At 36.0% G+C, this 23,810-nt stretch overlaps 4 protein-coding genes across 4 annotated transcripts; 3 read left to right on the forward strand and 1 right to left on the reverse strand.

The window, feature by feature from the left end:
- The first annotated feature begins 2,931 nt into the window (after positions 1–2,931).
- On the forward strand, positions 2,932–9,358 carry LOC116289894 (uncharacterized). The gene is made up of 6 exons (XM_031696834.2): positions 2,932–2,986; positions 5,900–6,070; positions 6,732–6,888; positions 7,277–7,312; positions 7,838–7,926; positions 8,474–9,358. The coding sequence occupies exons 2-6, from the start codon at positions 5,909–5,911 to the stop codon at positions 8,645–8,647; spliced, it is 618 nt and encodes a 205-aa protein (XP_031552694.1). The 5' UTR covers positions 2,932–2,986; positions 5,900–5,908; the 3' UTR covers positions 8,648–9,358.
- Positions 9,359–10,948: 1,590 nt separating this feature from the next.
- LOC116297442 (uncharacterized) lies at positions 10,949–16,132 on the forward strand. The gene is made up of 6 exons (XM_089031433.1): positions 10,949–12,095; positions 12,481–12,576; positions 13,049–13,089; positions 13,695–14,403; positions 15,133–15,219; positions 15,632–16,132. Exons 1-6 carry the CDS (start codon positions 11,553–11,555, stop codon positions 16,130–16,132), a joined length of 1,977 nt encoding a protein of 658 aa, XP_088887559.1. The 5' UTR covers positions 10,949–11,552.
- Positions 16,133–16,184: 52 nt separating this feature from the next.
- On the reverse strand, positions 16,185–19,947 carry LOC116295363 (uncharacterized). Its single transcript, XM_089031158.1, has 5 exons — positions 19,703–19,947; positions 18,401–18,672; positions 17,785–18,011; positions 17,398–17,714; positions 16,185–17,076 (listed from the first exon to the last, which is right to left on the reverse strand). The coding sequence occupies exons 1-5, from the start codon at positions 19,718–19,720 to the stop codon at positions 17,071–17,073; spliced, it is 840 nt and encodes a 279-aa protein (XP_088887284.1). The 5' UTR covers positions 19,721–19,947; the 3' UTR covers positions 16,185–17,070.
- Positions 19,948–20,772: 825 nt separating this feature from the next.
- LOC116293663 (melanopsin-like) lies at positions 20,773–22,686 on the forward strand. Its single transcript, XM_031701121.2, has one exon. It carries the CDS (start codon positions 21,486–21,488, stop codon positions 22,527–22,529), a length of 1,044 nt encoding a protein of 347 aa, XP_031556981.1. The 5' UTR covers positions 20,773–21,485; the 3' UTR covers positions 22,530–22,686.
- Positions 22,687–23,810: the final 1,124 nt, after the last annotated feature.

Below are 23,810 nucleotides of genomic sequence, written 5' to 3' on the forward strand. Positions count from 1 at the left end.
TATTACTCGCGCGACAGCGGCGTCTGTCACTCAGCTCGTAGATTTTTCTTTCATTGTGTCGGATGTCTCGCGGACCCAAATTGTGGGGTTGCTCTTTGCCCTTGTATGTAAATATACCTTGAAAAATTATTATCCTTAAAATGATTCGAATAAATCCCGAATATCTCAGTCACTTCGCTCGATGGAACCGCTAGAATCTCGTCCATGGGTCCTACTTTGTTGTGATTCTTGGCGTGCCGAGATGTATTGAAATTTTCGAATTATGATCGTCATATTATTGAAACTGAAAAATTTCAGCGCCTAGACATTGTTTGGTCATATAGTAGTTAGGAAACCGAATGAAACATTATATATTTTCTGAATAAACCAAATAAACCGAGTTTTACGAACATGGCACATACATTACCCACCAATGTTTTGGTTTGGGTTGAGTAAATGACGTCATAAGTACTCGTGCCAGTCTTCTTGAGTCTAATTCTGTGATTCAAAGAAATTAATGGCGGACGAAAATAAATCGTAAAATTTTGGCCCTTTCCTTTCGAATATCAGAAAGATATTCCAGTGGATGGTTCTTAATGTATTCAAGATTATTTCAGCAAAGTTCCAGCTCGAATGAAAGAGTTTTAATTTTGGAACGATTTTCGTCCAAGTGGCCCTTTAACAGAGGCATTAATTAATTAGTAGAGGTAATTGTATGGGGCGATTACAATTAAGGATTAGTTTCACGAGTGTTTTCAAAGTTTGGAAATTGCCCGAGTCGCAAAATTAATCCGCAATTTTACGAGGAACCATATTACCTGTTTATCATATACAAGGCAAAATTGAACGAAAATATACTATCAAAAGTAGTTATGGTTCAAAATAGTTTTGTTCGGCAGAGTTGAAACGTGTTTCTTCATTACATATGTGCTCTTTTCAATCATAGTTAATTAGATCTTATTAACCGAGCGGGAGGTCTGTACGGGATAATCTTGACCGAGGTCTGTACCCGACCGTGGTCAAGATTATCCCGTACAGACCGACCAAGTTCGGTTGATAAGAGTTTTATTATGTGACCACTTTTCATTGAAAAGGACAAAATGTTTTCGCCGTAAGATTAATATGCGATCAGACCGGTTAATACCGGAGAATCTAGACCAGTCCGCGATGCGATCTATCCAATCAGATTGCTCGATTTGCTAGTGTCCAGGCTCTAAGATTCACGGTCATATAATAATAATATTAACTATTAACTTCTATTAACTATGCTTCTATCAAACTTTGGATAATAATACTATAAGGTTTTCTTTGACAAAGAATATCTGCGGCGACTGCTGAGCTTAAAACAATAACTATTTTGCAGTTTTTTATTGGATTCCGCTAAATGAAATGATAAATCTTTAATACCCCTAAAATGCCAAGGGTTTTTCATGCATTTTACACCTGTCTGATAAAAAAATCCCAGTGACATGGTTAGAGAACTCAAGAATGACATATGATTTTACTTCTTATGAAACTGTATTTCACATTTACTCACTCATACGACAGATCAGATGTGTTACCATAGCAGCGAAGGACAATGTTTCAAAAAAATGCAAGTGAAAGAAATGAAAAATCGACTTTTTCATAGGCTGGAGAATGGAAAAATCATTAATTTTTGCACAAATCTTAATGAAATGATGTCTTATATTCATAGAAACTTGATTTATTCCTAAAAAGTTGTAGCACTTGGGCATTCCCATGAAATATTTGAATTCATATAGCTTTATAGCAATGTCTCGTAACAAACAGGACTAAGATAGTCTCATCTAAAAAATCATTCACGAATAAGTAGTGATTTTTCTTCCCAAAACTGAATTGTTTTAGTATTCCTTATCACCAGACATCATGTAACAGACATGACACCAATATTATTCAACCATCACCATGGTAACCAGGATGCAAATACTCAATATTAAATGGAAGTCCATGTAAAAACTAATATTTCAAGCACGCCAAATGAGTTTTAGTGAACAAAAAGCCATTTCCTCCTTTTGGTGGAATGGTCCAGGAGGTCAAAGCACTTCATGTGCACACCAACACCACAACTTTGGCACTCAGTCCTTGGCCCTCTTTCTCCTTCCTGGTACCATTCGGTTGGATCAAACCACACAGTCCTTTTCCCTTCTACCCTCCAGCTGTTCCAAGCGGTGTTGGCTTGGTAAGGATGGAATGGTACTTCTCTCTGGCCTGCCACACAGCTCATCCACCAGTGAAAATATGAACTTGTAGCGGGTCATGGGTGGGGTATCAGAAGTATTGCCTTCATAGAGAATATAGGCGCAGGCTATCATGCGGTCGCTAAGAGCAAAGAGGCACTTCTTCCAATACTCATGGAAAGCTCTCTCCCCCGCATAATAGAGTAATCCAGTAGCGCTTGAAAGCTGGATTTTCATTGCTCCCTAAGTACAGTACCGCTTTTGTAAGGTTAGGTTTAGTGCTATTGTTTGGATGACCAATCTATTGTTTTTTGATCCAATCATGTAACTCGTTCCGAACGGTACGGGCAATAGTCTCGACTTTCTGATCAAGAAGGTCTACCCCACGCACTATAAGTCGGCACCGTATGTTTAATTCCCACTCATACGAAAAACCTCTCTATTAACGTACATTGTTATCGTATGATTTCTGTTTGCAGTACTTAACTTTATTCATCTTGCTAGGAGTTCATGTATAATTGACATCAACGTAAACAATCAAAGACAAAATGAACAGGAAGAAAAACATCAAGATAAATAAATTTTTGAGGACCAATAAAATCCCTCCATCGTACACTAATCAAATGTCTCATCCCACGAAAACAATTAAACGCGTTACTGAATTCGACGGCTCGCGATCGGTTGTCCTTAGCAACCTGTTGCACCAATGACATTTATTGTTAAGGACTGAATATGATTGGTGCTAATAACATATAAAAGTAAAGTAAAGTAAAATAGGATTTTGACTAAAGACGTTCCGAAAGGTAAAGGTAGGTTTGTTTTATTTCATTTTTCTAGAAAAAATTTATTTGTATTAACATTTATCGGTGTTTTTTAAGTACATGTCTCATTTTCGATGTTAAGTAGTATTTTTTGAGAGGAGATCGTGGTTGAAAATCATAACAACATTTCGAACGAAAGGTTTGCGGAACAAAATGAAATCGAACGTTGATCCCTTAAACACTAAGGTCAATCTACTTTGACCGATGTATTTTCCTAATATGTACCTCCAATAAACAACCCCTGGGCTGATCTAAGTCAGGGCATGGCTAACTAATAGGTCGAACCCTGAAACAACCTCTGGGCTGATCTAAGTCAAGGCATGGCTAACTAATAGGTCGAACCCTGAAACAACCTCTGGGCTGATCTAAGTCAGGACATGGCTTACTCACAGATTGAACCCTGAAACAACCTCTGGGCTGATCTAAGTCAGGGCATGGTTAACTCATAGATTGAACCCTGAAACAACCTCTGAGCTGATCTAAGTCAGGGCACGGCTAACTTACAGATTAAATGGGAATTGAGAGTCGCGTGTTATATAATTAGTGGGGAGAGGAAAACTCTACTCATGCACATATGATCCCGAGTCCAAGAATCGAACTCGAAACCCCATGAGGTGTGGAGGAGAGTGTACTACTTCTACACCACAGTTGAATCTTTGTCTTGAAGCTGAGTTTCAGCTGAGTATTTTTTACGTACAAAAATTGTCTACATTTGCATTAGGTTTAGCAGTGTGGCAATTGTTTTTGTAACTTTTGGCAAAAAGGTAAATTAATTAATGTCAGATAAAGAATGTAATGTCATATTTATGAAGAAGAAAAGAAAAAAAACATTGCGTAAAAGTGATAAACGTTACGTTACTGCCAAATGAAAGCGTTGTCAGGGCCGGAATCTCCGGCGTAGAGGAAACAATGCTTCGCACTGCCACGGATTAGCATTCGAAGTCTGGAAATATGGTCCTGCTTCAATCAATGAAAAAAGTAAAAATCCTAATATCATGTTTACTATGGCAGATAATTTTTGAAATAGATTAGATTTACTATGATGCACGTTCTTTTTAGTTTTACTAAACGCATCCCACATGGAAAGGAGTGAGTATGCGTTCAAAGCAATCAGCGTCACAATCGAAAATTTGAGTATGCTGGTCATAGCAAGGGGTTAACCATCTACGGTCTAGGGGACTAACCCTCCCTTAGGCTTCGGCCGAGCTTCCTGATCAGTCTGTAATTCTTCGGATAGCGGTGTCAGGGGTCGAAATCTCTGTCATAGCCGTAAATGCTTCGCACTGCCATACGACGGTTCAGCATTCGATGTCTGGAAATATTGTCCTAAATGAATCAAATATTTAAAAAATAGTCTAAGAAAAAATGCCGTTTTGTCGAACAAACTCGATCACTTTCCATAGTTAGTTATAGTAATGATAAAAGGGTAAATTCAACTAGATATTTGTGTCAACTTGTTTGCTTAAAAACTATAATTTCTTATTTATCTAGTTATACATCATGTTAAGTATCTCCTATGAAAGGAAATTTGCTCTTATCAATTCAGTACGATTTCAACGTCTTTATACAAACAAAGTAGTCATTGGTTCTTCAAAAAGCAGGAATACTACAATAGAAATATCGAGGATTTGTGTCTGTGCTTGTAAACTTAAAGAAAACTTATAAATTGCAAGAATAGTATTTGTTGTGAGCGGAGAAACCTTTAGCAGTAACAATACTATTTCGTTACATTGCGAACCGTGGGAACCTAGAAATAGTCTGTGAATGTTCTATTCTTCTTTGCCCAATTAGAATTGACTTTCTAACCACATGATAACGGAAATATAACAATAACGCTTCTAATTGGCTATTGAACATTCTAGAAATATTTCTAGGGCACACGGTTTTTCGATTCGTACTGTAAAAGCTCTTTTTCCATTACTTAAGCAGTTTATGAGTCCTTTTTAGGCTGAAGTTCTAGAAATGTTATTTAATAAGAAAAAAGAAGTTTTGATTTATTTTTACGACTGCAAGAGCAGAGAGAGATCGCTGCAGAAGCTTTCGAATGCAAGATTAAATTGTTGTTTACGGAGCGAAGAAAACTCGAGAACTCGATGATAAATCAAACTACTTAAGATGGTGTTTGTGCAACTGCAGAAGAGAGGAAATAGTTTTTGACGAGTATTTATTTATGAACAAATAAAGTATCATCTGGTTTTGATTTTTGAGTGTTCAGCTTTTTTTGAAATCTGTCGAGATATTGTTAACAGAAAGATAAATTGAACTGATACAGAGAGAAAAAATAGGCATATAAAGAATGAGAAAACCAAAAGCGAAAGTTAAATAAACAACAAGAAAGATGTAAAATATAACAAATTACACTGCAAATAAACTAAATAAATGAATAAAAATAAAGAAATAACAAAAAAAGAGATATAGCTGAAAGATTTAAAAAGTACAAATTAGAGACAAGAAAATAGAAAACTATCTGTCGTTATTATATATAAAGATATAACTAGCTAAAAACTAGTGTGAGCTGCGTCGGTGTTCCTAATGAAACAGTAATGATGAAAAGGTAAATTATACACCGTGAAAAGATGAAAAAACTTACTGACGTTTCGGACGCTAGTCCTCCGACGAAGGACTAGCGTCCGAAACGTCAGTAAGTTTTTTCATCTTTTCACGGTATATAATTTACCTTTTCATCATTACTGTTATTATATATAATAGAGTAGAGAAAAAATAACAAAAATACGATGGGAAAAAATCTGTAATTTTAACTGGATAATTCATTTAAATTACCAAATTTATTTAAAAAGCGAAAGCCAATTAGAAGCAGGAAAGTCCTTTTAGCACTAATTTGAATTATTATGTATATTTAATTTATTTTCTCTAACTGGCAAGTTCTATTTTTCTCGTTAGATTATCACGATGCGAAGAGCTGTTGTTTTAGGGTTGGCATTGCTAACCTTATTGATCGTGACCGTGAGTGGCATGCAGAGTAATATAGAATTTACTAAGCGATGTATTGAGCAATATAAATCCGTATTGGCGCATTATAACGACGAAAAAGGGACTTGTACAAGATTACAGGTAAGCGTGGTTCATATAAAGTACTTAAAAAGCATCGAGGCGGATTTCAAGATTAAAGAAAAAAGAGAAAAAGGGATAGGAGAAATGAAAAGAGAAAAGAATCGAGTGAAAGAAAAAATGGCGAAGAAAAGAAAGAAACAAGAAGAAAAAATGTTATTAAGATAAAGAAAAACTAAAATGCATATTTCCATTTTCTAACATACTGTCAATCAAAATATGGCGACCAATTTGAATAGCTATTGTTCTGGACTGACTTGCCTCTCGCTTTAAATGCTTTCACAGCGTATGAGAGGCTAGTCGGTCAGTCATTCAAATAAGTTGCCACATTTCGCTTCGGTTTATACCTAAATATGCAATACGTTTTATTTTTTTGAGCTGTAACTTTCTTGATTACCTTTCATTATTCCCTTGAATATTTTCCTTTCCGTTGCTTATATCATAACTCATAATACACCCTACAAAATTATTACTCGATTCTGATTGGATAAGAGGAGTACAATTAAATCCCAAACTGTACTCTATAGAGTCCCAATTACGTTGCTCAATTTTTTTGAGTGTATTATAAACAAAAGATTGCACAATCTTCTCGTACGATTCTGAATTTATAGATACTCGTGATGTTTTGAAAGTTACCAAATTGAGCTTTATATTATATTTTTAGATATTCATGGATTGTTTGTCGAATAAGCCGGACGAACGAGGTCAGCTTCTCGACGCTATGCGCTATTTCTTTACTCAACAAGCAATCTTTGTATCAAAACTTAACTACTGTCCAAAGATAGACTACAAGACCATCAAGGCTATCGCAAGTCATACAGGTACTATGACGGTTTAATGATTGTTCAACTATGAGGGGTAGTCACAGGGTGTGTTGACATCACAGACCATACGGAGCATGGGGGATGGGAGGGAGGTGAAATGATTGTGCTACTATGAGGGGTAGTCACAGGGTGTATTGACATCACAGACCATACGGAGCATGGGGGATGGGAGGGAGGTGAAATGACTGTTCTATTATGAGGGGTAGTCACAGGGTGTGTTGACATCACAGACTATACTGAGCATGGGGGATGGGGAATGATTGTACTCCTACGCGAGGTAGCCATAGGGTGTGTTGACAAGGAATACTACAGCATAAAATGCAACTAAGCATGGATGGTAATGATAATATGATCGACTCTAAAGGTTTTACATACTTTCTCTTAGACTTTGCAAAGAATCATAATTATCTGGACAGCATAGGTAAGTTTCGCGTAAAGATAATACCTTTGGGGAGAGGGTGGGGTAGAATAAGTTTCAACTATCTATCATTCGCTCTCCGTGATGTGTGGTAGTGGTAAAGATAATACCTTGGGGGAGAGGGTGAGGGTACAATGAGTAGAACGGGATGGTTTAAGTTCTGCAACTCTTTAAACTTCGCATGGTTCGGTTTGGAGAGGGAAGAGTAAATTTTTAAATGTCTATTTGCTGTTCCTTCTACAGTTTGGGCTCCACGGGGAACCTCTGCCCAGTCCACACATCGTATTCGGTTTTATATTCATTTGTTCATTACATACATACATATATATTCCCCCCCCCCCCCCCCCCCCATCTTATTCGTATAACTTAATATGATGAATGTAGAGATACCATGTAGATATGTCATCATTAGAACGTTATTATTATTATCATTATTGATAATTATTATTATCATGATGATGATGGTGATGATTATGATGACGATTATGATGATGATTATTATTATTATTATTAATACTTCCTTGTCAGGTGACGAGGAGGCTTGGGATACCTGTGCTATTGATGTCCACAAGTACTGTGTCAAGAAATACGTCACACTATTCGCTAAAGAGCGCAAGGTACGTTTAACATCATACAGTCAATTCAAAAAATGTTGTCGTCGACCAACTCACGCCTACGCGACTGGACCGAAAGGAACTCTGGACAGCAATCATTGAAGCCGAGTTGACTCCATAATTTTATCTGACTAGTTATGCCTGGTTTACAGCATGAACCTTCGTAGGCGAGCGGGAAGTGTTGAAGGAGACATTTTTTTAATGCCTTCATATTTTCGGAATTGTGAACTGAATCATAACTACTTTGTTTTCCTTTCCCTAAACCCAAAGACATACATTTGATGGATTGTTTCTCGCCATTATTATCTTATTACTGGCGGGAACAATTAATTCAGAACGAATATTTAACCGCTTCAGTGATTTTTCGGTCCAGTCGCATAGGCTTAAGCCGGTCGACGACAACGTTTTTGAATTGAATGTATACTCAGAGGCAGAGCACTTCGTTAGTTACCTTACTCGTTTCTGCATGTGCTGTTGTTGTTGCTTTCCTGTCCTTTCCTGCCCTGTCCTGTCCTATTATCACTCCATTTAAAGAAACATTTCCCCCTAGATCTGTGATGACGTCAATTCTTGGATCGATTGCTATTCTGAAGAGGCAAGAAACATCGGTTGTGACGCAGAAATCCTAACGCATTTCTCCAAAATGCTCAGCATTGTTGGCAAACTTGTGATACGAGAAATTCGACGATTCGCTGGAATGGAGTGCGTAAAAATGGAACTTTAACGACCTTAATGATCAGAAATAATCAAGACATACATAGAACTATCTAGGGTTATGGGTTATATTGTATTTGAGTTGGTTTTTCTCCAAGAAAAATTTGCTTCACGAAACACAATTCGCATCTTCAATATTGTACGTCCATTGGCTTCTTAGTCAGCCATTTTAAAAATTACCCAAAGCTCTACAATCCCGCCTTATAGGTGTCTTAAAACATTTTACAAAGGCTTCCTATTGCTTGTTTTTGATCGATAGTATTGTGAAAACAAAGAAATTCCGGAAATGGTCTATGAGTTAATGCATTACTACGGGTATCCCGCAATTGTTTTTGAATTTTGAATATCACGACAAGCAAGGAAAGGAAGATGGCGATTTGGTACCCTGTGTGCTTGATTTGATGATGCACTTTGTTTAATGTATCTAATGGGGACAACATTGTACATCAAGAGGAAATGTTTTTCAATAATGAGCAATAATGGCAAAAAGCGCCAAAAACTAGACTTTCGTATGAGTTTTGATCCCAATTTTCGTTTTGGGTCAACACTCAAAACCTTTTTTTAACAGTTAGAAACTGATGTACTATGATAAAATGCCTGTTTGAAGCGGTATTTTCAATTGTACAAAGATGTTTTGTTGCATTTGTGTTAGAATGTTGCTTTGTCAGGCTTTTTTTAAGGAAAATGTATGGGAAATAAACAAATGAAGGCCTAAACCTCATTTTCGAATAAAATTTTTGCTTTAGGTTAACACTTTGATTCCACTTTCATCGGTCATCTCCACTTCCAAACAAGTTAAACTTTCTGAATAACAAGATTATAGCCTTGTATAACAGCCTTTCTTCAAGAAAATAGTTTTTGGCGCTCACTGCTTGAATACGAAAAGAATTCTCTTTTAATGGTGAAAACCACTCAAAATTTGAAACAAGACACTAGATCAGGTAACAAAATATGGTTTAGTTTAAAAGTTTAAAACAACAATAAAATAACCAGGCAATATGATATGTTTCTGATACATAAATGCGAAAAAGGTTTGAGGATATTCAAGTTTATTAATCGATGATTTTTCGGGACAGGATGGTTGATTAAGTCGTTTCCTTCTGCAGCCAAATCTATCGAAGACATAAAAACTCACTAATTGTAAAATGAATGAATGAATGAATGAATGAATGAATGAATGGAGAAAAAAAAAACAAATAAACAAACAAACAAATAAACAAACAAACAAACAAATAAATAAGTAAATAAATAAATAAATAAATAAATAAATAAATAAATAAATAAATAAATAAATAAATAAATAAATAAATAAATAAGTAAATAAATAAATAAATAAGTAAATAAAAATAAGAATAAATAAATATATAGTTTAATAAATAGGTGAAGAAAAAATATAAATATAAATAAATAAGAAAGAAAGAAAGAAAGAAAGAAAAGAAAACGTGATCAATGCAGTCGGAGACAAATTTTTTTTGTGACGTAAGACAAAGAATCACTTCAACTGTAAGAAAAGCTAAGCTAAATTAAATTACGTAATACAAGCGTTTGCCATTATTGTTTTTTAGCTCTAGAAAGAGAAATTTTGGTTTAAACTTAATCCTTTATGAGCAGGTGGCTGCCTATTGCTTTTCACAGCATAAATGCAATCCGTGGAACCGTAGTACACGCAGTGTGGCCTTCTGGTGGTGCGGGTCGAACCAGGTGTAGAAAAATCGCTTCTACTTTTGAACGACGGATGACCAGGAACATAGAGAACAACAGCAGTTATCTTCAAAGTGATTTTTCCACAGAAATATTCAATGCTTTAACTTCTCATTCCTTGAAAATTTATTTTTCGTCCTTTGGGAGTCATTTCGGGATTCAACAAGATTTCACAACAATCTGGTAAAACTATTATATATTCAACTGTTCAATACTTTAAAAAAAATAATTTAAAGATGAGTTGAATCATTTGCTTCACATCTTGTAGACTTTGATCTGTAGTTAGCGTGATAACTTAATGTATAGTTCCTGCTGACAATAAAATGTAGATGTAGATGTTACAATGATTCATATAAAGCAGTGCAAAATTAGGATCAGTAAGTCTTTCATGTTTTGATATGCTAGTTAATATAATAGTTAGTGATATAGGACCTCAAAAAAAAAAAAGAAAAAAAAAAAGAAAAGAAAAGAAAAGAATTTTAAATCTAAGGAAAAGGTCACTGTTTGAATGTAAATTCACCGGTTTCAATTAACACTTAACGTGCTTACATATGGCGTTATATTCCCGACAAAATTCAACATCAGGCTTTCAACATTCTTATGAAGAATTTAGTGTTTCACTTGCAATGCAATATTGTTAGTTGCTTTTCCGACATTGAAGATTTCGATTTCAACTTAGCCGTAATCTCGTCCAACATTCGAGTTCAACGATTGAACATTCGTTAATAGCTTTCCGTGCCTGGACAAAATTCAACATTGCTCTTTTGACATACACCAATTTCAACATTCAACTTTGAGAACGTTATTTTCTAAACCGTATATTAAAATGAACCATTCGGAGTTTCTCGTTCAAGGACCAAGGTTTTAAAGTTTTTAGATACAAACGCATAGTCTTTCCGTCATTGATGGGTTACAATCCAACATTCATGTTCTACCATTGAACTTCACGCACGAGTGCGTTTGACCTATGCCATAGTAAGCCGCTGTACAGTGATGACGTGGGCTCATCACACGTGCTCTAGTGCTGCACGAACTACACATACTGTAGCTTGCAGAGAAGTTGTTAACTTTTCCATGAGTATCAACGAGAAGAGTGTAAATAAAAGTTATTCGTGTATTTATCTTTTCAACCCTAATGGAATATATTTAGGTAATTCGGATCATTACAGTTGGACTTGGACAACCTTGTTTCGCAATTCCTATCAAGATGAAATATGGAATTTAGCTTAGCATCATCTTTCTTTTCAGATAACGCAAAGAATGACTCTAGTCCTTCAAATGCAACTACTAGCATTCCACAAGAACACCGTAGAGTGTTTAACTATCAACCCAGGGTTTCATTCCAGCCATCAAATGTTCGACAATCTAAAAAAGGGAAAGGCAAAACGCAGTCTTGCACCATAAAATTGATGTGCTTGGCTAAAAAAGATGCAGATAAGCCCCCAAGTGCCATCTATGAGAAGACTTCATTATCAAACCTTGGGTTGGGACCAGGTTCTATTTGCCTGGACATCAATAGTCCCAATATTCATGATAGCCTTGTGGAAAGATATCCTCTCCTTGAAGTAGGAGGTGGATATGAGTTGCTACTCTATCAAAGGGGTGGTCTTGAACAAGGCTTCCACAGCATTCCACCACCTTATACCCCTGCTAAGATCAAGGAACTTGCTGGACAAGCTCAGGTCTATGTTAGACCTCTTCAGAGGGACCTTGACAACTTAGACCAGGGAATACAAGACTACAGCACAACAGAAAAGGTATATTATTTATTCTTATAGGCCTAATTTGGAGATTTCTTAGTTTCAATAAGAATAAAGTGATAAAAGTACAGTAACAGGTACTGTGAAACAAGTGTTTAGACCTTGTGTCATTTGTTTTTCCCAATGGATAAGTGATGATAATCGTAATTATTAAAATTGGAATACAGTGGAAGAAGAGCCACTCTGTGGAATCCACTGTTAATTTTTATTATTGTTATCTTTATTATGGTCTTTACTATTATTATCACGGTTATGGCTCTGTGGTACAGGATTACTGTACTATCACTTCTTCACCTTATTTTGGCATTTATTTATAGGAAATACATTATTCACAGATGTAATTTCAGACTAGATGGCTAACATTCTTTTCAATAAAAACCAGATTTCTGGACCTGTAGTGAAGTGCATGCAGTGCGAGAAGGACATTCCAATGCATGAATTCCGAAGCCATGCTGAAGAAATGCACAAGGCTAGAAAGGTATGACATAAAAAAAATTGAACAAAGCCTCTCAAATCTGTCTTTTTTTCCTTGATAAATGCTTTTTAGTAGCTTTTAAGTGGTTAGAAGCATTTTTAAGGAAAAAAAGACAGATAAGAGAGGCTTTCTTTTCTGAAATAACGTCTCTCAAACCTCCAGTGCCCATTACCAGCTCCGTTTGTAAAAGGTCTATTGGTGATCATATAATATTTGCAGTAACTACTTAAACTAAGGGATCACTCAGGAATTAACAGTGGGAAATGGGGATGGAAAGTGGGGAGGGTCATGACTTTTTGAGCCATTAAAAAGGGTGGGCTGTGAAAAAAACAGACAGTTAAAAGGGTAGGGTCACAAATTTTCATTCCTGTTGCAGGAGGTCACATATTCAATGCTCAATTCAAGATCTTCACCTCCCCTCCCCCTGATAAATTTATGACAAGTCCCAATAATTGTTATCAAATGTGTGTTACAGAGATCAAGCAGCCTTGTTATACTTGATGAATTTATTGAGAGGTAAGTTCCAATTATATGCATATGCAGCAATTCCAGTTTATCATTAAAAGTTCCCCCTACTTCTGAGATGTATGGCATCCCATCCCTGCTGAAAAATCAGAGTTCAAATCACAGCTCTCAACTTGACAATTTGGCTTTAAATCAAGTTATCAAGATGAAGAACAGTCTTAGGTGACAAAATTCGCCTTAACATACCAAATATTATTAAATATTATGCACAGTAAGTCAACATAGCAGTTAAAAAAATCTTTGAATATTCAATCCCTAAAAACTCTCTTCAAAACAGTCAAGTAACATTATCATTCTGGACTGTTCATTTATTGTCGGCAGGGAGAGGGTCGGGTCATCAAATATTGGAAGTTCAAGGGAAAAAGGTCAACTGAAAATACAGTACTTTATAAATTGAAGAGGGCGCCTATGATGAAATATTAACTTTTTTTGTGATTTCCTTAAATTTTTGGTGCAAAAAGAAATTGTGATATAATATTTTTTGAAACTGGAAGTATGAAAAGTGATCTGGTTGAATGAAACAAAGTAAGGACTGTGAGGAGTGAAACACAATAATATAGCAAACTAATTAGCCCTTTCTTTTACAAATTTCTAAGAGATGAAGGAAAACAAAGAAAAACATGCTCTGCAAGACAGGAAGTCAATAATTTTAAAGAACTGTTTCCAGAGTGGGAGGAGGCAACTTTGGAAAGATTATTAAGCACTCATGGAACTCCAGATGCAGTGGCCCTTTTGATATCAACTCTGAACAAACCACAAGAAACTGCAACACAAGAACCATCTGACATTCTTGAACCAGATGATACTGAATTGATGAAATCAGCCTTTGCTGATCCTCCTGTAACACTTAAATCATTACTTCGTGAGCTAAGAGGCAACCTAAGTAATGAAAAAGTGAAGCTAAAGGTAGACCAAGAAGATTTGATAAATGATGCAATGGCCTTTTATAAAGATCCTGATTTCAACCCCCGACAGAGATTGAGAGTTATTTTTAATAAGCAGCCAGCTGCAGATACAGGTGGTGTTACCCGTCAGTTTTTTACCCAGCTACTTAATATGATCTCAACTGAGTTCTTCCAAGGCGATGAGTACAAACAACCAGTTTATAATGCTAACATGGTAGCATGTGGTATTATGAAGCTTTGTGGAACAATTGTTGTCCATAGCATTCTCCTTGGTGGCCCTGGATTTCCTATCTTTAGTCCAGGAGTCTATCATTACCTGGCTACTGGTGACATAGATGCAGCTGTAGAGAAGGTGACCATTGAGGACTGCTCTCTTGGTGTAAAGTCTTTCGTTAATATGGTAAGTAGCTGATTTCTTTATCTATCATTTATTGATTTCAGTCCCCAGAGAAAGTGGAAAGTGTTGAGCCATGTTCCTACCTTATGTTCAATTGACCCTATGCAAAAACGGCAAGAGACTGGGAATGAGCACTGCTTACAATCATTGTTTTTGAAAACCTTTTCCATTACAATAAAGAACATGACTGGATTAGTAATTTGTTAGACTTAAGTTTACATATGTCAAATCACTGCATTTGAAATGTCCAAAAACATAAAAACGAGGCTGGTCAGGCCTTGGTTCTCTTTTTCATACAAATCCCTAATTACAAAATTCAGAAACTTTTCACGCATTTGTGCTTGAGCTCTGAATTTTTGCAGATTTACTACTAGGAGCAAATTTTTTCAAATACTTGCTACAATGACTTTATGACTTCTATAGCTTTATTCATAACGTCTATGAAATGCTTTAGAGAAGATTGTATACAAAAGTGAAAAGCCATGCAGCATGACTGCAGTTACGTACAACAAAGCATGGCATGGCCAACCTGAATTTAGAAGACAGTCACAGACGAGGCACGCACTCTTTTTGCAATCAAATACAAGAAATGCTGTACAAAAAAATAATAGCACTCTGTGTTTGTAAATAGTAAATAGGATATATTGTGTATGTTTGTATTTGTATTTTATGTAAGCTTATTCTTTTTAGAATTCCTTCTAAAAAGATCTGTTTTTCTCATTCCTTTTTAAGGTTGCAAGTGCCAGAGATGTTGCTGCAGTAGATAAGGATTCAGTAATTCAGATGTTATCAGAATGTGGAATTACAAAGTGTTTGACAGTAAGTACTGAAGGATACATGTACACTAGTTTTTGAGTTCAGGCGATCAGGGAAATCAAGAGTCAAGGCCTTTTACCTTCATTTTCATAATCATAATCATTGGTTGCTTTATTTTTCACATTTCAAATGCTTAGAACTCTGCATGAATTTATTTATGGCAACACAACTCTCCCAAATTTATAATTTACACAAGAAATTTTTTTTTTTGGAACCGCTAATGATTGTATGTGAGGTTTGTTCATAGTCCCTCCCTCTTTTTTTTTTGTATAGGGTCAATTTCCATAATGTTTTAATCTGCTGAGTCATTTATGGAATATTTTTCTCTGTCTTAATTCTTTCATATTTATTTCACATGTTGATGTTATTTTGTATACTACACTTGACTTATACTGCTGTCTTTGTGTTTCTACAGAATGACAACAAAATCAATGTCATCCATAGTGTTATGGTTCATGATGCCATTAGCAGGCCAAAGATACTACTAGATCAATTTCGAGAGGGTCTTAATACACTGGGTTTTTCCGATCAACTAAAGAAACACCCAGACATATTCAGGCAATTATTTGTACGAGATGATGCCAGTATTACTTATGATGAGTTAGTGCAATGTCTCTGCTTCCCTTCTCTAATGGATGAAGATGAAACTTCTACACATAACTTCTTAAAGGAGTTTCTTCAGAAGGCTAGTAATGAAACTCTGAGTAACTTCTTAACTTTTGCAACAGGAGCTCCATGTTTACCCAACTTTGGGCTTGGAACAATAGAAGTAAAGTTTGAGAGTACTGAATCAATCTTTGCTTCAACATGTTTGCAACACGTGACCTTCCCCAAGCAGTTTCCAGATCAAGCTACCTTTCGCACAGTAATGGATTCAGTGCTTAACACTGTTGCCAAATCATTTACCAATGTGTGATTAGATTCATTTTAAAATATCTATGATATATAATTATTATGATTCTATCTAATCCCAGAAAAAAGACCAGAATTAAGTTTTATTCAAATTGTTCAGACAAAAGGCATCCACTGTCTCCAGTTTAAGTTCTTAATAATTGCTTTTTTTCAATATAAATTACCAGGGGTTCTTGGGTGAAGGGTATAAACTCTAAAAAGTTGTTTGTTACTTTACAAAGTTATATGGATCTGCATGTTTTGCTTCTATATTGAAGGAAGTGAAGCAAGAAATATACACTGTGGCTAAATGTCCGGCAGCCGGTCGTGGGTCGTGGCCTCGCATAGACTACATGCCTGGCAGTCCACACTTTAGCAATAAACTGATAAAATGACTACCGATAATTAAATCAAACTAATCTAAGTTTGCTAAGGGATATCAACCTAGTCTAAGTTTTTTACGAAATATAAAGCACACTTTTAATCTGGACTGTTTTGAAGGAGGACTTTCTGTCTTTGCTCAGCATAGTGTACAGAGCACTTGGTTCCTGTCACTTGGAAAATTTTTATCAATAAGCTTAGATTAATTTGATTTCATTATCGGTGGTCATTTTATCAATTCATTGCTAAAGTCTGGAATGCCGGGCATTTAGTCTATTTGAGACCATGACCGGCTGCGGGCATTTAGCCACAGCGATAAATATACATGCATGTATAGACATAAAAGATGAAAAAATATTGTTGTTAACTAGGACATACGTCTTGTTGCAGCATTCTAGTGACTGCATCCAAAGTGTTATTAAACAGTGTTATTCCATAGTTGCCATCATCCGAGTTTACGTCAATCATTTCATTGAGGTCTGAAATGTTATTTTGGCTGAGGGGGCATAGGGTATCCGGGACTTCCACAACATTTTCACTGGCTGCCACTGGCCTATCCCAATCAATTCCATATTGATTTATTTAATCCTAAAAGTAAACAGGAATAAGGTAAATTTAAAATATAAAGCAATTGACAAATTCATTCAATTCTGGCAAGGTATAACTAACATAAAAATAAAGCCTGGAAGAAAAGAATGGGTGGTTTTGTTGATAGAGTTCAAAGTGGTTTTATGTTTCTGCCACATGTAAACTGAGATGAATTGTGTGCTCCAACAAATGGACAGTGCAAGTTTGATTCTGTGACCACAAAAGAAGCATTGATATTTTAGTTTAGGAATGGGTATGTTTTCCGTTTTTTTTTTTTTTTTTCAGTATTGCACAAATGAATTTTATGAAGTTTGTTGTTACCATTGTACTTGGTACATGGGCATTTCTCTCATCATGACCAAAGTGACTCCTGTGAAGTCCACTTATCCAGAGCTGCATTGGTGTTTTGTTTCCAGCAGTGCGAAGTGGATGATAAACCCAGGCATTTTTCCAGGTTTGTAAATGGCCATTTAGCATGGGAAGATACACATGGTGCAAACACCAAATGTGAATATCATCATCTACATCAAGAAAGCCTTGATGTTCAAGAAATTGGAATATCTGGTAAAACAAAGAGAGGCAACCCTGGAAAACATCCCTCCAAAGGCGCTCTATTCTTTGATTGTGAGTGCTTTTTCCTAAAATTAAAAAGTTGAAAAATTAATATTTCATCTCTGGGCCCTCCCTGCCAACATCTAGTAATAATACCTGCAATAATACTTCCACGCCCTGGTCCTCTCTGGTTTAGCATGTACCATCCAACTTCATAGTTTTCTCCCCCTTTATCGCACTGCACACGTGACGGTAATCCATATTCTTCAACTGCTGAAGTGAATTGATTTAGTACTGTTACAGCTTTATTATCAGCTGAAGCATGTAAATATACTGGAATTCGTGAGTAGCCATCTATGCCACCATGCACAACAATCCTCCATCTGAAAGTGAAAACAAGTGAATGTTCAGTTACCTAGTTACCATAATGAGAGTCCACTATTGTCGAATCCAGCAGAGAGCATTTTGATTTGATTTTTCATCCTAAATCTAGATGTACTAGTTTTGGCTGTTATATCACTGTGTGCTGGTCAATCATGAATAGAACCCTCAAAAAGAAGACCTAGAGCTTTCAGAACTGAGGTATCGGTTTATAGCCAGACCAAATTTATAAGTCAATCCAATTAAGTTAGCCAGGCTGTGTGCAGACAGTTATTTCAGGAAAATAACTGTCTATATGCAGGCTAGATTAAGTCGGCATAAAATCAGCCATACTAATCATAAAAGTTGGAAAAGATTTTTGTATTTGCTGCCTTTTAGGTCAAAAGTATACCTTATAAGTTTGTGGTTTCCATCAATGTGCCAGAGTGCTAGTGGACCTGGAACATAATATTTTCTACGGCGAATAGAATCTCTCCAACGTTGATGGACACCACTGGGATCAGTTCTCAGCAGTGATTGTCTCAGTCTTTCCCACTGTATACGGAAACCTTTTCCTCGCATGTAACCCATCAGCATCCTTAATCCAATTCCAATGTGCTTACTTTGTGCTTCTCTCACAATATCATCTAAATCTTGGTCACTCATATTAGTATATGCATGTACCTGGTTATAAACAAAAGTAGTGATGGACAAAGATCCCATAGGTACACCAGAGTCGTCAGCCTGGTTCTCACTAGCGGTGCAAGCAAAAGCATAAGCCATAGGACATACACGGAGCAGAGAGCTCTTCACAGCTAGTTTACCTCCTTTTTCAGTCAACCTTGAACTTGCATATCACTAGTAAGAACAAAGCTTTTCGCCAAATATACAACAAAATTGATTATTATTTTAATTTAGTTCTAAAGGAGGATCTCTCCCCTCATAAGCCTTAGGCTTCAAGAGACCTCCTTGCCTTAAATGTGTAATCATTTTATTAATATTAATGTAATAGAAGATGAAATAAAAAATAATAATAATAATAAGCTTTATGTCATACATTATGCTTCTTTACAATGGTTCTACTCTAACCTCAATTAAGCCAAAGAGCAGATATTTAATCTGATAAAAATTTGCAGATCAAATTCCTTATTTGTAATATGGTCAAAATGAAGATTCCTTAGATATTTTAATATTTTATTATTGCATTCAAATTTCCTGTATCTATGCTTCTGTACTAGTATTTCTTGGATAATCTCAGAAATTAGTGCCAAGAAAATAGAATTCTCTTGTTTTAATAGCTCTTTGCTTAGGTATCCAACTTCAGTAAACTACGGTTAGAATACAATAACAGTAAGATCAGTGGCAGATCCTGGACTATTACATGGGGGGGTGACTGGTACCCAGAAAGGTATTACATAATGTCTTTGTCCTTCAATCCTGCTATTTTCTATATCCAAGGGGGATGGCTAGCCACCCAGTTCACCCCCCTGGATCCCCCTTGAAGATAACTTATGTAAGCTTACACCTACTTTCAAGAACAAATCATCATAACGAAAGCAATAACATTTGTACAAATGTTCTTGTAGTTCAGTGGGAAAGGAATAAATTAAAAGAATAAAAAGGTTTAAGCTGAACCCCTTCTATTTTTTTTGTGAATTAAAAGAGAACAAAAAAAATTAAAAATAAATATAAATAAACTGTACGAAAGCTTTACCTGAAATGGAAAGACCATACTTCGACATTTTCCTCTCTATTGTGCGAGTTGAAACCATAAAGAGTTGGGCCATTTCTGGTACCTTGAATCCATTTTCCACCATGAAACTTAGCTGATCGCATTTGATATCAATCGCAGGCCGGCCACGAGCGCGATTGACAGTGGATTCGCTGTTAAAGTGCTACTACGACGAAAATCGCTCAAACTTGGATTCAGCTGAAACTTCCTAAATATACTCTTTAAAGGTCCAATAATCACTGTATGAAGTGTTTTCTCGATATTCAGTACGAAAGCATGATATTTTTACGATTATTTTTTGGAGTCTGTGACGTCATACACTCAACATCGAACATCGCTCCATACATTTTTTTGTAGTTTATGATCAAAATATCAGTAGTAAAGGGAGAAAGAAATACCCAAACTCCCCAAAATATAAATTATAGTCACAAGTAATGTAAAATAAGCACATTAGCCACCCTTTGGGCTTCATAGGAATAAAATAAATTAAGGATTTATATACAAAGAAATGTATGGAGCGATGTTCGATGTTGAGTGTATGACGTCACAGACTCCAAAAAATAATCGTAAAAATATCATACTTTCGTCCTGAATATCGAGAAAACACTTCATACAGTGATTATTGAACCTTTAAAGAGTATTTTTAGGAAGTTTCAGCTGAATCCAAGTTTGAGCGATTTTCGTCGTAGTAGCACTTTAAACAACTCCTGGCTTCTTCGATCGAATGAACGATGGCATCTGTTTGAGATGCAGAGGTTGTATCGATGTTTGTGAGAGATCGGCAAAGATAATCGAGTCTCATTACAATTCCATCATTTTCTTGCGTGTTGTCTCGGTTATCTAAATCGGAAATTGTCTGTAGAATGATACGACGAGCTTCGAGATAAGAGTTCGCCATATTGGAATCAATATTTCACACTGCATGGGTTGCCTGTGATGAGCCCACGTCATCCCTGTACAGCGGCTTACTATGGCATAGGTCAAACGCACTCGTGCGTGAAGTTCAATGGTAGAACATGAATGTTGGATTGTAATCCAACAATGACGGAAAGATTATGTGTTTGTATCTAAAAACTTTAAAACCTTGGTCCTTGAACGAGAAACTCCGAATGGTTCATTTTAATATACGGTTTAGAAAATAACGTTCTCAAAGTTGAATGTTGAAATTGGTGTATGTCAAAAGAGCAATGTTGAATTTTGTCCAGGCACGGAAAGCTATTAACGAATGTTCAATCGTTGAACTCGAATGTTGGACGAGATTACGGCTAAGTTGAAATCGAAATCTTCAATGTCGGAAAAGCAACTAACAATATTGCATTGCAAGTGAAACACTAAATTCTTTATAAGAATGTTGAAAGCCTGATGTTGAATTTTGTCGGGAATATAACGCCATACTTACACGACCACCCATTGGCTGATGAGTATAATGATATAATTCAATCACTAAACGAAGCAATATTAAAATCACTCAGCTAGAGCATTGAACTGGAACTACACTTTTAAGGATTTGTGGCAGTGGATTGAAAACAAGATTGTTTTGGATGGCTTTTATGTGTAACGAGAAAAACAAGACAGTTGGTGTGTCGTTTAACCAAGGAATCTAGATCTGGAGCCGTTTGGTGACAGGTGGCGAACACAGCTCTGATCGCCTCCATGAATACTGCTAATAACGATGTTTAAATATAAGTTCCCGAGTATTTTCAAGTGCCAAATCACTTGAGTTATATCAGAAGCCACTTGATTTCGTCTTAAGATTTAGAAGTGTATGAGCAACCTGTGTTCTGGACCACGAATCAAAATGATGACAAGTCCTGTTGAAATCGTAGTTCCATTGGGTATATTATCGATACTTGTCCTAGTAGCAAATAGCATCGTCCTATATTTAGTGTATAAGAACAGACACATGAGGACGGCTACAAATGGGTTCGTCGTCTCGCTTGCTATCTCAGACATTCTAACTGGCTTGGTAATATTCTTCCAGTATCTGATCGGGTTTAAGAATACCGTTGTTATCAATGTCTTGTACGCCGTAGTTCTCATTAGTGGAGCTGTAAATCTCACTGCAGTGACTACAGACCGTTACATCGCGATAACTAGGCCTTTTATCTACTACGAACTGATGGCCAAGTATTCGAAAATGACTATATTTCTAACGTGGATGATGTCGTTGAGTATAGCTTTACTCCCTTTATGCTGGAGAGGAAATATTACAGTATATTATCACAAGCTTTATATACTTTTGGTAGTATTCATCTGTGTTATCATACCGTTTTTATTCATTTTGTTCGCCAACATTCGAATATTCAGAATCGTTAAAAACTGTATCCACAAAGAGAGAAAGACGCTCTTGGCGATATCAAAAAACGACGAAAGTCCCCGCCAAAGGATACCTCAGAAAACTTCTCATCATTCGAGGGTTATCATATTCTCCGAAGCTAAAATCGCCAAAGTTTTTGTAATTGCAGCTATAATCTTTGCTATTACTTGGTTTCCCGTTATTTATTATACTCTAGCCGCCGGCTTGGGACATTTCAATGCTATCCCGAATATACTACTCGAGATTTCTCCGTTCATGATAATCCTAGGATCGCTAGCGAATCCTATAATCTATTCTTTTATGAAGCCGGATTTCAAGATCGCTACGAGGATGCTTCTTAAAGATAAGAGTTGTAGTCGTAGGGACTTTAGCGTTATCTATAAACCAAATAAAAAATGCTCAACTTTATCTCATGCTTTTGGAACGGTGAAAATTATACAGCATAGCGTAAGCGAGTTCAAATCAGAGGTACCGAAGGAGAGTTGTTTATGACGACACGATGTCAAGGGGCGAAACTTTTTCATTTCACCTTCTAATTAAATTATTTCTATTCGTCCTATCTAGTCGATAATTTTTGTAAATATTCCCAATAAATGATGTATGTTTAAATTCTTGTAAATAGACATAAATGAACAAATTAAAAACTTGATGCAACGTCGTTAATGTTTTCCATTTTATATTCAATTTATTCAAAGTCAAATTAATGAGGCTCATGTGAAACGTCGAACTCTAAGTGCAAATGAAACCTTTGACAATACATTCAGTACTGGTTCTGCATAAAGTAAATAGTTGATTGGTAAAATATTTCTTGATTTGAGTGATGCGTCTCTAAGTTATGAAGGTTCATACTTCCAATATGTTAATGAAGATGACGTCAGGTAAGGTATTTGAGTGCTTTTGTTGTAACAAGTACACCTTTTGCTGTTCATTAACCGCAAAGGAATATTTATTCAAGCGAAAAAGCATTATCATTAGCGCGAACAGGCACACAACGCGAACGGAGTTTCAAGAGCACGATGGAACTTTCATTAAGGAATTTAGCATAACATTGGACAATCATGAATATGTTTGTGCAGGTTCATTAGCGTTTTCGAAGTTTCATTAGCGCCTTTGTGCAATCAATAGACAAAACCACACATTCAATAACGGTTTTTGGACATTCATTAGCGCAATACATTATTACTTTACTTTTTACACGGGAATTGTAGGATTTTAGCTTTCTTTACATTTTTTACAACCCATGAATATAACCGTTCTTTACAAAGAAAACATGGCGTTAGGTATTGAAGAAAGAAGTGTATTTATCTTTGAATTGCTTCTCTATTCATACATCTGGGAAGATAGGTTTGCATGTGGTTGTACCACTGCATGCATTTTTGTTGCGTGATAACATTTATGTTTCTTGTAGTCGCTCTAAGAAGCAATCTTTTTCTTAGCTCTCCGAGTGGAATGCCTTGCCTTCTAGCTAAAATCCTACAATTCCCGTGTAAAAAGTAAAGTAATAATGTATTGCGCTAATGAATGTCCAAAAACCGTTATTGAATGTGTGGTTTTGTCTATTGATTGCACAAAGGCGCTAATGAAACTTCGAAAACGCTAATGAACCTGCACAAACATATTCATGATTGTCCAATGTTATGCTAAATTCCTTAATGAAAGTTCCATCGCGCTCTTGAAACTCCGTTCGCGTTATTGTGTGCCTGTTCGCGCTAATGATAATGCTTTTTCGCTTGAATGAATATTCCTTTGCGGTTAATGAACAGCAAAAGGTGT

Source organism: Actinia tenebrosa, unplaced genomic scaffold (assembly GCF_029948245.1).
Source record: "Actinia tenebrosa isolate PJP-AT-01 unplaced genomic scaffold, QUT_ActTen_1.0 PGA_scaffold16__25_contigs__length_10494907, whole genome shotgun sequence".
Taxonomy (NCBI): Eukaryota; Metazoa; Cnidaria; class Anthozoa; order Actiniaria; family Actiniidae; genus Actinia; species Actinia tenebrosa.

Bases quoted from the DNA above. Each gene is read 5' to 3' on its own strand.
- LOC116289894 (XM_031696834.2), top strand. From the start codon at position 5,909: ATGCGAAGAGCTGTTGTTTTAGGGTTGGCATTGCTAACCTTATTGATC. The intron at 6,889-7,276 runs GTACTATGACGG...ACTTTCTCTTAG, and splicing joins GGCTATCGCAAGTCATACAG to ACTTTGCAAAGAATCATAAT. The intron at 7,927-8,473 runs GTACGTTTAACA...ATTTCCCCCTAG, and splicing joins TATTCGCTAAAGAGCGCAAG to ATCTGTGATGACGTCAATTC.
- LOC116297442 (XM_089031433.1), top strand. From the start codon at position 11,553: ATGGAATTTAGCTTAGCATCATCTTTCTTTTCAGATAACGCAAAGAAT. The intron at 13,090-13,694 runs GTAAGTTCCAAT...CAAATTTCTAAG, and splicing joins CTTGATGAATTTATTGAGAG to AGATGAAGGAAAACAAAGAA. The intron at 15,220-15,631 runs GTAAGTACTGAA...GTGTTTCTACAG, and splicing joins GAATTACAAAGTGTTTGACA to AATGACAACAAAATCAATGT.
- LOC116295363 (XM_089031158.1), bottom strand. The intron at 18,012-18,400 runs GTATACTTTTGA...TTTCACTTTCAG, and splicing joins GGAAACCACAAACTTATAAG to ATGGAGGATTGTTGTGCATG. The intron at 17,715-17,784 runs GTATTATTACTA...TTTTAATTTTAG, and splicing joins GCGTGGAAGTATTATTGCAG to GAAAAAGCACTCACAATCAA.
- LOC116293663 (XM_031701121.2), top strand. From the start codon at position 21,486: ATGAGCAACCTGTGTTCTGGACCACGAATCAAAATGATGACAAGTCCT.